The following is a 13164-nucleotide window of genomic DNA, read 5'->3' on the forward strand; positions in this document are numbered from 1 at the left end:
ATATTTGCCATTTTAATTAATAGTTTAATAAATAAAAAGATTTTACTGTGCAGAGGTTTTATCAGGTTTAGGATAAATTCCTACTTTGAGGACTAATTCCTCAAGTTAAATTGTGGAAGTTGGATTAATGGTTCACTACAAGAATTTCAGTGAAGAATTTATACTTCATTAGCAGTGTTAAAGAATGCAGTTGTACAGTTTAGGCTTTTTTATTTTTAAGATTTTTTTTCATTTATTTGAGAGTGAGAGAGCACAAGCAGGGAGAAGGAGAAGCAGACTCCCCACTGAGCAGGGAACCCCACACAGGACTCGATCTCAAGACCCTAGGATCTTGACCCGAGCCAATGGCAGATGCTTAACCCATGAAGCCACATAGGTGCCCCTACAGCTTAAGTGAATACTCTTATCTCACTGTTAAGTTTGTGTTAAAAGTCTTATGCAGGTCCCTGTGAGAAGCAGTCAGTCAATAAAAATTTGTTGAAAAAACACTGAATAGCAAAACAAGAATTTCTTTCTGTTTTTTATTAAGTGTTCAGAATTCATTCTGGGAAGTCCAGAATTTATTGTACTAAATAAAATTTAATATCACTTTTTTCCCCCTTAACTGTGCTTCACAGGTGTCTTGAGAATTACAAATGCTACAGAAGAATTAAAGAGAAAATTTGCAGTGACCTAAACCAAATGGAGGCAGTTCTTAGGCAGTCTGTGTTTCCGTTGCCAGCATCTTACAAAGAAGCTTTAGAGCGCTTGGAACAGAGCAAGGTAATAGTATTTGCACATCTCTAATAAGACTGTATGCAGAAAATTGGCAGAAGGAGCAAGTGGCAGCAGCAGGGCATGTGGCTCTGTTGTGACCCACGGAAATCTTCAACCTGAGTTGTACACTCAAGAAAATACCCCAAACCGCACACCAGGGGAAACATGAAACAGTGGTTCCAAGAGAGTTCATCATTCGGATTCACGGGACTGTCACAAACCAGTAGTAACCTGTTCTTAGTGATCACTCTTTTGCTTTCTTTCTTCCTTTTTTAAAAAAGTTATTTATTTATTTGAGAGAGAGAGGGAGAGTGTGTGTAAGAGCGTGGGTGAGTGAGTGGGAGGGTAGGCCGAGGGACAGATGCTCAAGCAGACGCCTGCTGAGTGGAAGCCCGTGGCAGGGTTCGATCTCAGGACCGTGCTACCAAGACGTGAGTGGAAATCAAGAGGAGATGCTCAATTGACTGAGCTACTCATGTGCCCCAGTGATCACTTTTCCTAAAGCTTCACCTTTCATGTTATTTTATTGGATGTTGTTGGATCAGTTACAGAGAATTGAATGCAACTATCATAAGGCTAAACTCTGGCGACTTCTTATTCTTACTATGCAATTTTTGTATTTGTTTATTTTTATCTGTTAGAATCTATGGCATTATGTTATTAGGATTTGAATGAAAACGTTCTAAATTACCTATGCTTAACATCTGTCCCCAAACAAACAAAAACAAAACCCCTAAATAATGAGTTGGTGGTTGATAAGTATAGTGCAAATTAACAACTTAGTGAAATAATGAGACTGATATTAAAATAACCATGAACTTTTAGGATGTTCACCTTTCAGAACACTTTCTTACTCCAAAGAATTGTTTTATGGGTCATTTTTGTCAACCATAGTTCCAAATTTCATGGGCAACACAATTATACGTAGGTAATTCTCTCTCAGATTGACTTCTAAGAGGACTGAAAAATGGATCATGGAATACTTACTGGATGATTTAAAATCATCAGTAGTTCAAGATCTTTAGAAGTTTATAAGTCTCTGAAAAATTAACAGACATTCTATTCCTCCTATTCCTTTTCTTTCCTAAGGCTTTGGGGTCAAAGCTCCTATCAACCAAAGAAGAATTAATGAAACTACGGCAGGTCCTCAGACACCTGAGACCCGCGTGCACAGACAGTGATGACATGTGTTTGCTCAGAACCACGACAGATTTGTGGGACAAATGGTTAAATTTGCTGGAAGCCACCAAAGAATGGGAGATATGGTGCGAAGAACTGAAGTGGGAGTGGAAATTTGTCAGTGAAGAAGTAAGTGCTTCATTTCCAACAATCAAGCGAGTTTCCTAGTAAATGTCACTTTAAATTGTTTTGTTACTTTCATTTCGTTTTTATATAAAACAATTCCTCAACTGGTAGGATTTGTTTATATCTCATATACGTAACACATAGTTGTTATAGAGGTCAGGTCCTACTAAAATAATCTCCAAGAAATGATTCAAATTCTTTTCTTAATAGTGCCCTTTTTTTGGTATCAGGTAATACTTACAAATAAGTACTTGCTCATTTGGGCTTTAAAATCTTTATTGTGCATCTGAGTTAATGCCTTTTAAAATGACTGTCTTAATGGAATACTAAAGGTTAGAATTAAGTAATATTCATAATAACCAGCTAATTTTGAAGTTAACTACAATGGTTAACTATGGAAACTTACTCCAATGAATTGTTAACTATGGACTTAAAATAGGTACGTTGCTCTTGCTGAAAACTCTCTTAAAGAAAACTTCCATAATATATCAATCACAGATGTTAATCTAAGTATGATTCTGGATTTAAACCATCACATATATTTAGAAAGAAAATTTAAAATCATATAACATTATCTTAGGGTATTCGTTAATCTTTCCAAAGGATCAGGTATAAATGAAGTACAAGTCAGAACATTAAATGAAAGTCCTTCTTCCTTATTCATGTGAAAATTCTTGCTAAATTTACTTAAGAGAGAAATACAATGAGTCAATACTTGACTGGAGGTAGGTCACACTTTGGGATGTACATGTTTAACATTAGCATATTTTTCTGCTTAAAATTTTGTTTTCTTGCTTTTTGCCCTGTTGCATCCGAGAGAACAAGATTGGCCACCAACAGCTCTACCGGAGCTATTGGAGAAAATTCATTCAGGGTCCTTGCCATGTCTGTTCAAACTGGCACGGTCTCATCTGGAAATAATGGCCTCAGTCTGTGCCTCCAGTATTTCCATCAGCACTGGGAGGGTACAGGCTTCATTATGTTGAATTAGGTGAACCTCCTTGAATGGGTCAGCTAAGATACCTATCTTACTGCAGATATCCAAGATACCTACCTTAATGCTAGCTCTTTGTACATGAAAATAAAAATCCTTCAGTTAAGGAACACAACTTGATATTCTTGAAAATGAATATCATTGTGGTAGTGCTGATAGGGTTTGACTAGTCAATAGACTCTTGAATGTTAAAACATGAAGATACTTTGTAAATTACTGCTGCTTGCCTCTTCTTTCCCATTCATACTGGCACAGTCAATGGAGTTCCTGAAGTAGGCTGTGTGCCTTCCGAAGAGGGCTGTTCACACAGGACACCACCAAATCCTTGCATTACCTTAGGAGTTAAATATTATTACCATTTTATTGATGGGGATACTGAGTTACGGAGAGATTTCTGTTGGCACAAGACCTCCCAGCTAGTGATTGAGCTGGGGCCATATCTGTTTTGCTCGCTGCTGTAACTTTAGAATCTGACCGGGGCCTTGTGCTTAGTAGGCAGTTAGTAAATATTTCTTGAGGGACAGTTCTTGTTGAAACCCACGTCTAGGCTAATTCTAAGCTTTTGTTCTATTTTACTACATTGCCTCTCTATTGCTGTACACCCATTTGCAATTATATTTGATTAATTCAGACCTTATTCATTTAGAACTTTGTAATTATTCATGGAAACATTTGACAACATCTGATGGCGGAGTGTGTTTTTCCTAAAGTAGCCCAGACAAAATATGTGGTCCTGTAGTAACAGTAATGGCAAATGTAACACTTAGTGGGCGGGCATGGTGCATGTGTGTGTGTCCCGCAGAGTTCTGAGCACTTTATAGGTAGTATCACTTATTCTCTCAACAGTCCTGTCTGCTGGATATTTTTATTTTACCCTCATTTTGTAGACGAGGAAAGTGAGACTGAGTAAGTTGCCCAAATGCACAAGTGAGTGGTAGAGGAGGAGTCAGACATATGATCTGGTGTTTTTAATGATGAAACTATCAACTTAAATGACATTTACACGCACTGAATTGTTGTAGGAGTAGCTTGTATCCATTTAATAAAAATGATATCATCTAAACACCTGTACATGCGAGATCCTGTTATCATGGTTGGTGCTTTTGGATGTGACAGAATGAATTTCTTTTTTTAAGATGTGGATAGTAATAGAATAATCCAGTATCTTTATGGGATAAAGGTTTTGTATGAGTAGGTTTTCAGAAATTTAAATGTTGTGTTTAAATTTTTGACTTAAAATATAAATTAAAATTTTGATTTACCTTCTTTTCCCTCTAAAATTTTACCTTCCTGTTTTCTTACACAGGATCTGCTTGATTTGATTATTCATCTCTGGTTATTCAGAGTCCTCATTTTTGTTGCAGTGATCATGATGTGCTGGAATAAAGTCATGCTTTCAGGGATAATTGGAGGCATAAGGCTGACTTCTTCAGCATGTACCAAAGTTCAAAGGACTTTTACTAGTGCTGGTTACGGGGTTATCAGTCTCCTTCACTTGTTTACTTGTGGTGCTACTATGGCTCCTTTTCCCTTTCCAGACTCTCTGATTGTGAACCTAAAAGTTTTATAGCCATATTATTAGAATTCTGTGTCCAAGGGAAATCATTCAGGGCCTGCAGAGTCTCTTCTAGAAGAATGAATGCACAATTTTTGTAGAAACTGTTTTATTGATTTGGGAGCTGTTTTCATCCTCTTTAGCATAAGTTTTGACGAACACAGTCACATGATCACCAATGAATCTAGTTAAAGATTTAGAACATTTCATCACCTCCAAAAGTTCTCTTGTGCCCCTCTGTAATCAGCCCCTTCTATCATCTCCAGCCCCTGGCATCCATTCCTCTGTCTTGCCATTTCCAGAATGTCATATAAATGGACTTGAAGAGTTTGTGCCTTTTGGGTTTGGCATCTTTTCACTAAGCATCGTGCGTGGGAGATGCATACCTCTTGCTGTTTGTATCAGTAGTTTATTTCTCTTCACTCCTGAGTAATACTGGGTTGGATTTGGTTGTCTGTCATAAGTTGAAGTATTATCTGGCTTTTGAGTAAAATTGTCCTAATTACGCCCCTCCCTAATTACTTACGAACTTATATCAGACAGCAGAGCCTGAGATGGGGCTCATGGGCAGATGGTTTATTCTGGTAAGTGATCTCAGGGAACAGGGGTGGGGGAAGAGGAGTACTGGACTGAGAAAGGACAGAACCTTTTGAGGCTTTACTCCTCCTGGGTCATGGTTGCCATGGTGGCTCCTTTATGGTCGTCATGGCACAGAAGCACCACGAGATGCTCCATTAAGTTCTGGGTTACAGACATGTTTCTTTCAACCCTGATGTATAGCAGAAACCCTAGGTGCACAATTATCTCTGACAATAACAGCAGTTCCTTTCTTTGCTTGTGGGTTCTCTGGCAGGGAAATTGCAAAACAAGCTAGTGGAACCCAAAAGGGTTTTTGAGTAAAATAAGATAAAAATCTTATTCCCCGGTAGAAGTGTAGCTGCCTGCCTAAGAACTAGCACTTATAATCCAACTGAATTTAGGTTTGAGGAGATGGAAAGCATACATTCTGTAACTAGGTCTGTCGGAGATGGATTGTCTATACCCATGTATTCTAGTGAGCCGCCTGGCTCAGCTGGATCATATGGCCCAAGTGGCCAGGCAGCTTATACTTGCGCCTGACCCTGCTGCAGACCTCCCTCAACACTGTCAGCATTCTGATAAATGCATCTGAGCAGTATTCTCCAGATAGCATAGACTGCCCGCAAAATCCCAACGGGCACCTCCCATGCTGGGGCTCTTTCTTAATGGTAGAGGTGCAAGATTGAGCAACTTGATCCTTACGTATGGAATTCTGGCATTCCCTAGACCACTGAGCCCCTGGAAGCGTAATTTATGCTGGAATTCCTAAATTCTCTTAGATTTTATTTTCTACCCTTTGGATCCAGATTTTCATTTATTGTTTACATTCACGTTGAATAAATGTAGTTGGCCGGTGTGATATTCCATAATGTCAAGATTGCAAGGTGGCTGACAAGTTGGAACATTAGAGCAGGAGAGCTGACAGCGCCAGGGCAGAATTTGGTAAATGTATGGTACAACTAGGGTGGGGGCCACGGGGTTTGAAGAAGTGCATTAGAGAGATCTGCTTTTCTGTGTCTTCGTTCTGGGGCCACGGGTGGGACAACTCCATTCTGCAGATGCGCAGCGTTACGTGTTTCCGGGTTCTGCACGTTGCCGTGTTGACAAATACATGATTAGTTAGGACTGTTTTCCCTTTGGTGTAGGTGTTCGAGTAATGAGGAAGTACTGGACGTACCTTTTTGAACATACAGGAATAGGATGTGGAAGAAAACACACCTGTAGAAACATGGTCTGGCAGTCGTCCAACCTCATATAGGCGTTGCAGTTTTGGGGGGCTCATTCTGGCTTATAGACATCTCAGGAGACATCACTGCTTTCTGCACCTGAAATCTGAAGGAGCAGGAAATTATTTATGAAACTATTCAACAGTGTTTCCTTCAGCTCACGACTGCAGTACTTCATTTCATAAATTAAATGGTGAGCAGATCTGCAGCTGGGATCGGAACTCTGGGGTTCCAGTGCTGCAGGAATAAGATTCCCAACTCGAGGAAGACAGATACTACTTCGAGCGAAGATATGGTATTAGGAACCCTTTGACCAGCCAGGATACAAAAATGATGATTGCCAAGGTCTGTTTCAGCTTCTGAAATGGTCAGAGCGCATCTTCGTTAAGTCAGTTCTCTTTTTTTGTTTATTGAATTAGATTGAACGGGAAGCAATTATTTTGGATTGTCTTCAAGAGGATCTGCCTGAAATTTCAAAAACCAAAGAAGCGGCCACCACAGAAGAGCTCTGTGAGCTGCAAGATTCTTTATGCCGCTACCAAGAAAATGTGGAGAAGCAGCAGCTGTTACTGACCTTACTTCTTCAGCGTATGAGAAGTATCCAGAATGCTCCCAAAAGCTTAGAGGCTGTAGAAATGATTCCAGCATTTCAAGAGATTACATCGATGCAGGAACGATGCAACAAGTAAGACTTATGAAAAACTATTAAGGAAACGTGCCTAATAATTCAGGCTTAATTTTTTTAAGGATTTTATTTATTTATTTGACAGAGATCACAAGTAGACAGAGAGGCAGGCAGAGAGAGGAGGAAGCAGGCTCCCTGCTGAGCAGAGAGCCTGATGCGGGGCTCGATCCCAGGACTCTGAGATCATGACCTGAGCCCAAGGCAGAAGCTTTACCCACTGAGCCACCCAGGAGCCCCTAGGCTTAATATTTAGAAAGTACTGAATTTTGAAAATGTAAAAATAAAGCATAATGACAAGTGATACCATAGAATTGGGTTAACGCAGAAAAGTATAAAAAGGGTTGGAATAGTACATCCCCTGTGGAAAAACACTATGGAGGTCCCTCACAAAATTAAAAATAGAAATATTATATGCTCTGATAATTGCACTATTGGGTATTTGCCCAGGGGGAATGAAAATGCTACCTTGAAAGATACATGCATTCCTGTGTTTATTGCAGCATTATTTAGAATAGCCAAGACACAGAAGCAACCAAAGTATGCATCAGTAGACAAAAGAACAAGGAAAATATGATATATATATCCAATAAAATACTACACAGCCACAGAAAGGGATGAGATCATTGCCACTTGAGACAATATGGATGGACCTAGAGAGTATTATACAAAGTGAAAGAAGTCAATCTGAGAAAGAAAATACCATATGATTCCACTCATAAATTAGATCTCAAAAAAAATTAATAAGCCAACAAAAAGCAGAATTGGAGGGGAGTGAGGGAAGTGGATGGGCTAAATGGGTGAAGGGAAGTGGGAGATACAGGCCTTCAGTTACGGAATGAGTAAATCATGGGAATAAAAAGCAGATCGTTAGGAATACAATGAATTGTAATAGCGATATAATGGGACAGATGGTAGCTATACTTGTGGTGAGCATAGAATAATGTATAAACCTATCAAATCACTAGACCGTACACCAGAAATGAATGTAATGTTGTGTGTCAACTAGACTCGAAAAAGTTGGTTGGGGGGGGGTGGGTGATGGACAAGATTAATAATAATAAAAAGAAACACATAGTCTCCATCTTGGTATTACCGAGAATGAATATCCTTTGAATTTTGTTAATATTTGCTACTTTTCTATTTTAGTAATATAGATTCTCTATCGGATGTTCAGGAATGTAGAAAATTATAAAGATTAATATAACCCCCATTTAATTTTACCACTCAGCAATAATCACTGCCAGTCATTCCTTTTTTTTACTATGATTGTATTTTTAAACAAATTATGGCCATAATGCTATACTGTTTTGTGTGCTAGATGATTTATCAGCCTATCATGTTAATTTGCCTATGTCACTAAATGTTCCTTAAAACATAACTATGTCATATCTCACATGTGACTATCCCATAATTTATTTAACCCTAACATAAAACCTTTAAATTATATGTAATTTTTTTTCACTTTTGTAAAACACTGTAGTGAAGATTTTTATGCTAGAATTTCTGCATCTGTGATTAATACTTTGAGAAAGAGGCCAAGAAGTCGAATGACTGGGTCAAAGGTTACAATATATTTACAGCTAAAAATACTTACCGAATAGCTCTCAGGAAAAGTCGTACCTCTTAAACATCCCTACTAATAAGGGGGCTACATCCACAGCAAATGGGGTCAGCTGAGATAAAAATGCTAATGGCATCATCTGTCCCCAGAAGCCCACCAGTGACTCCATTCTCCCCTCTACGTCATATTCAGTTGAACTCAAGGATCACCTGGAGAAAAGTAGGGTGGAGAGAGCAATTGGAATGTAAAGTGTGAAAAGTATTTTGAGATGGACATTTAGAGAGGTTTTTGACTGAGTGATAGAATTTGGTATATGTTTGTGTATGTAGTAACAAAATCATGGAAAATGGTACTTTTTGCTCAGGAAAAAGACCTTTTGTGAACTTTGCAGACATTGTGTTAATTATTGAAATGAAACTATCTCACTAGAGAGCGGGATAGAGAATTTTATTTTGATGTTGTATGTTAGGCTTTTTCAGAAAGCTCAAGAAAATAAGGAATTGATGGAGAATGAAATCCAAGAAAGACATTCTTTTACAAAAGAAATAATTACTTTGAAGAATTTATTTCAACAGACTGCAACTTATTTCCAAAATATGGAATTACAAGACCACCCAGAAAAGGTAGACCAGTTTGAGGTAAGTGAGGAATGAAGTGAGAAACCAGTGAATGTGGCCAGCACAGGTCTGCAGTCTTGAATCCAAAGTCCTTGGGGCAGAGGTAACTTTGTGACTGGAGTGGAGGGAGTGGTCCAAGAGAAAGAAAGCACATACAAAGGCCCTGTGGTATGGTGTGGGCCAAGCTATAAGAGATCACTGTGGCTAGGTTGCAGAGAAGAAAGTTGAGAGGTCGGGGAGGTCCCCAGAGCATTATAGAGTAGGGTGTTAGACTACTGACTTTAGTAGGATGTATGATTTATCTCTGATAGGAGTGCAACTGTTTTTACTCACAATACTTCCTACACCAAATGTGTGGGAGTTTTCCCCCAAGGCTCTGGAAGCCAACTAGGTGTCCTACACTAAATTCAACTGTAACACTAACTAGCAGGAGTTAGCACAGACCACACAGATTAAGGGCTCACTTCCACAAGACCACCCCCACTTCAGAAGCAAGTCCTGGTTCTCCTATAATTCTGACTGACTCACTGTCAGAAGATCAGGGGTTCCCATAACCCCTTCCTCAGCTTTAATAATTTACTAGAATGCCTTCTAGAAGTCAGGAAAGCACTTTACTATTTTTTTTTTTTTTAAGATTTTATTTATTTGACAGAGAGATCACAAGTAGGCAGAGAGGCAGGCAGAGAGAGAGAGGAGGAAGCGGGCTCTCTGCTGAGCAGAGAGCCCGATGTGAGGCTCGATCCCAGGACCCTGAGATCATGACCCGAGCTGAAGGCAGAGGCCTTAACCCGCTAAGCCGCCCAGGCGCCCCAGGAAAGCACTTTACTATTACTGGTAAGGGATACAACTCAGAATCAGCCAACAAAAGAAATGAATAGAACAAGGTAAGGGGGCAGTCTCTCAGACCCTCTGGGCCCTGTCTGGGTGTGCCACCCTTCCAGCACCAACTCCAGATTTTCCATACCTCACTGATTAGGGGGTTTTGTGGTAGTTCCACTAAGTAGGCATGATTGATTAAATCGTTGGCTGTTGATAATTAACTCAACCTTCAGCTCCTCACCCCACCCTAGAGGTTGGGAAGTGGGGCTGAAACTTCCAGCCCTCTAATCACAGGGTTGATTCCTCTGGCAACCAGGCCCTGTCCGGAATCTATCTAGAGGCTCCCCCACACCCCCCCCTCCAAGAGTCATTCATTAGCATAAGCTCAGGTATGGTTGAGAAGGGTTTGTTCTGAGTGAGGAAGGACACTCCTCCTACTCCTAGCCAGGAAATTCCAAGAGTCTTAGAAGCTGTTCAGGAACCAGGGATGAAGACCAAATACAGCTTTTTAAATCACACTATCACAGGGACTGTTCATATGGCCCTGTGTGATTTGGGATATCGTTTTTTTAAGAATGATTCTGGTCCCCTGGTAACAAGCAGAAACGGCATTCGAAAGTTGACTCCAGAATCACGCACGGTTGTTCATGGAGCTCAGTATTGATAGAGGGAACTTCTCTCTCTCACAGTCTTGGGGAAGCTTCAATGTGTAGCTCTGAATGATTCTGACTAGATTCTGACTCGGTCTAGATGAAACCAGAAGGCATTATACTTAAACTCCACCTTTGTCTGAACGGCATTGTTCTCTAAGTTTCCATCTCTAGATTTGTTCTCAGCTGAGGGTGAAGAAAAAACAGGGACACATCACGGAGTCATTCAAATTGTAATCATTCTTCAGTGCGGTGACTCAACCCATTAACACGAATAATGCTACTGAACAGCTACTGTAAAAACAAAACAAGTCCCAAAAAGCCACAGTAAAGTCAAGAAGTATTTTTCCACTTGATCTTTGGGAAACTTTCCCAAACAAATGAGTTTCTCCTTTATAATTAGTGCAGGAGAACGTAGATCAGATTTTGTTTCTAGGCCACAACCAATACACTGTTTGTTCAGGTTTCTTTTATCTCCTAAAATCCACATTCTTTGCAGGGAACTGGAACCCTGCCTTTTGAAAGAAGTTGGGCTCTGCTGGGCTGTCTAATTACATGAAAGCAGACACTTGTGCTTCAAGCCTAGGGCTTTTAGTGGCCTTGAATCATTGTGATGATAATGTAGGAAGAAACAGAAATGGCAACAAGTTAATAACAAAAACAAAAAAACCCCAACAAACTTCTTTGAAACTCTTTTGCTACTCGGAGCTTTTTAGCTCAAGACTGCAACCGAGATAGTTAAATCCTAGAGTTGCTTTAGAAGCAGGAGATGTTGTAATGTCTTTAGAGGACAATGGTTTGACACTATGGAGAGGTATCAAGTTCAATTCTGACAAACTAGAAAGCATCATCTGACCACACTGAGTATCTCTTCGGCTTAATCGGCTTGTATCAGTAGTGAGACTTTGTCATGCAAAGTGTGCTCATTTAAATCAGAAGGATGTGCTGGAAAGCTGCTTTCACTTTTAGAGTTAAACTTTTTCCCTGTTCTGTGCCTCTTTGAAACTCTCTTGGTGATTTTAGGAGCTTCAAAGCATTTTTAAGAAAGGGAAGCTAACTTTTGAGAATATTATGGAAAAACTGCGAATCAAGTATTCTGAAATGTACACCCTAGTCCCTGCAGAGATTGAATCCCAGGTGGAAGAATGCAGAAAAGCTTTAGAAGACGTAGATGAGAAGGTAATAATTGTTTGTACTAGTGTTATTATTTATGAGTTGAATGGATATAAAGAAAAGATCCTGTAATGTCACATTTCTTTTGCCCTTATTTTAGCAAAGACTGTTTTTATAGAGTTTAGATAAGTGATAATTCTGTGTATTTTTGAATACGGAGGTGAAATTGCTCTAAATAAAGTGACATAACAGAATTAGATAATGTGGTTATTTTTAATTGTCAAGATGCTTAGTTTTTCTTCTCTTACATTTAAAAGTAGAATAGATTAGCTTTTACTTGGCTTTTTTTTTTTTTTTTTAAACTGGAGAATCACTTTAAAATATTAGACAAGAATAATGTTTTGCTTCAGCACTTATTCCCTGTGAATGTTCTGAAATTGCAACCAAGGACATTAAGAATATAAATTTCATAACTCATGAGGAATAGCATTTAACACACATTATCTTTTTGATGGTGGCAACACAGTTGTCAGAACACACCTGCACAAATCTTTACCCCTGAATGGATGAATCTGAAGGTTGGAAGAAAGAATGGGAAATGTTTCATAGTACTGAAGACCTAGGAGCTTAGAAGACAGATTTATTGAATTATAGAAAGAGCCTTTACATCCAACAGAACAAAATTCTATTTGGTCCAGCATGCAGGGAAGGATTTTTGTATTCCTTTTGAAATCGGGAGTACTTCTAACTTAATAAAATAGATTTTAAATGCAAACACACACAAATTGCATTTCAAACTCAGTTAACTTCTTTAACAGATTTCTCAGAAAAATCTGACCCATGAAAAAACATGGAAGCTCCTAATACACATTTTTAACAAATGTTGTTGATTAAACACCCAAGAAAATCTGTTATGAGGTACTTGCTCAAGAATCATGCACTATTGATTTCAAGAGAATACTAAAGGTTTTGAGAGCAACTAAATTTGTTTCCATGAATACTTCATGTGAAAATTGCTAACAGAATGAATAATCAAAATCAATCTTAAATTTAGCAGTTGAACATTTCAAGAGTAACTTGTGTATTTGTAACAAATAGCAACTGATTTTTATTGTTTGGTGTGTCTGAAAGATCCAGGCCAACTCTAAACCATTTGATGTAATTCGAAGGGCTGCTTACTTTTTGTAAATCATGGACCTAAATTATATGCTTTTCTGCTAAGAGAATAACTGCCCCAAGTATCAGAAAACTTCACTTTATAGTAATTTGTTATATAGTAATAAAAAGCTATCACAGCAATTTAA

The 13164-nt window shown here is 38.8% G+C and overlaps 1 protein-coding gene and 1 pseudogene across 12 annotated transcripts in view; both read left to right on the forward strand.

The window, feature by feature from the left end:
- Window positions 1-13164, forward strand: part of SYNE2 (spectrin repeat containing nuclear envelope protein 2) — a 330781-nt gene that overhangs the window by 187342 nt on the left and 130275 nt on the right. For all 12 annotated transcript variants that reach the window (XM_004738910.3, XM_004738907.3, XM_045070315.1 and 9 more), the window contains 5 exons: window positions 618-762; window positions 1846-2064; window positions 6835-7100; window positions 9131-9299; window positions 11771-11926. In XM_004738910.3, the coding sequence (XP_004738967.1) occupies window positions 618-762; window positions 1846-2064; window positions 6835-7100; window positions 9131-9299; window positions 11771-11926 (955 nt within the window). The remainder of the gene's footprint in view (window positions 1-617; window positions 763-1845; window positions 2065-6834; window positions 7101-9130; window positions 9300-11770; window positions 11927-13164) is intronic.
- Window positions 2247-6826, forward strand: LOC123390488 (annotated as a pseudogene).

Source organism: Mustela putorius, unplaced genomic scaffold (assembly GCF_011764305.1).
Source record: "Mustela putorius furo isolate JIRA1106 unplaced genomic scaffold, ASM1176430v1.1 tig00000129_pilon_pilon_pilon, whole genome shotgun sequence".
Classification (NCBI taxonomy): domain Eukaryota; kingdom Metazoa; phylum Chordata; class Mammalia; order Carnivora; family Mustelidae; genus Mustela; species Mustela putorius.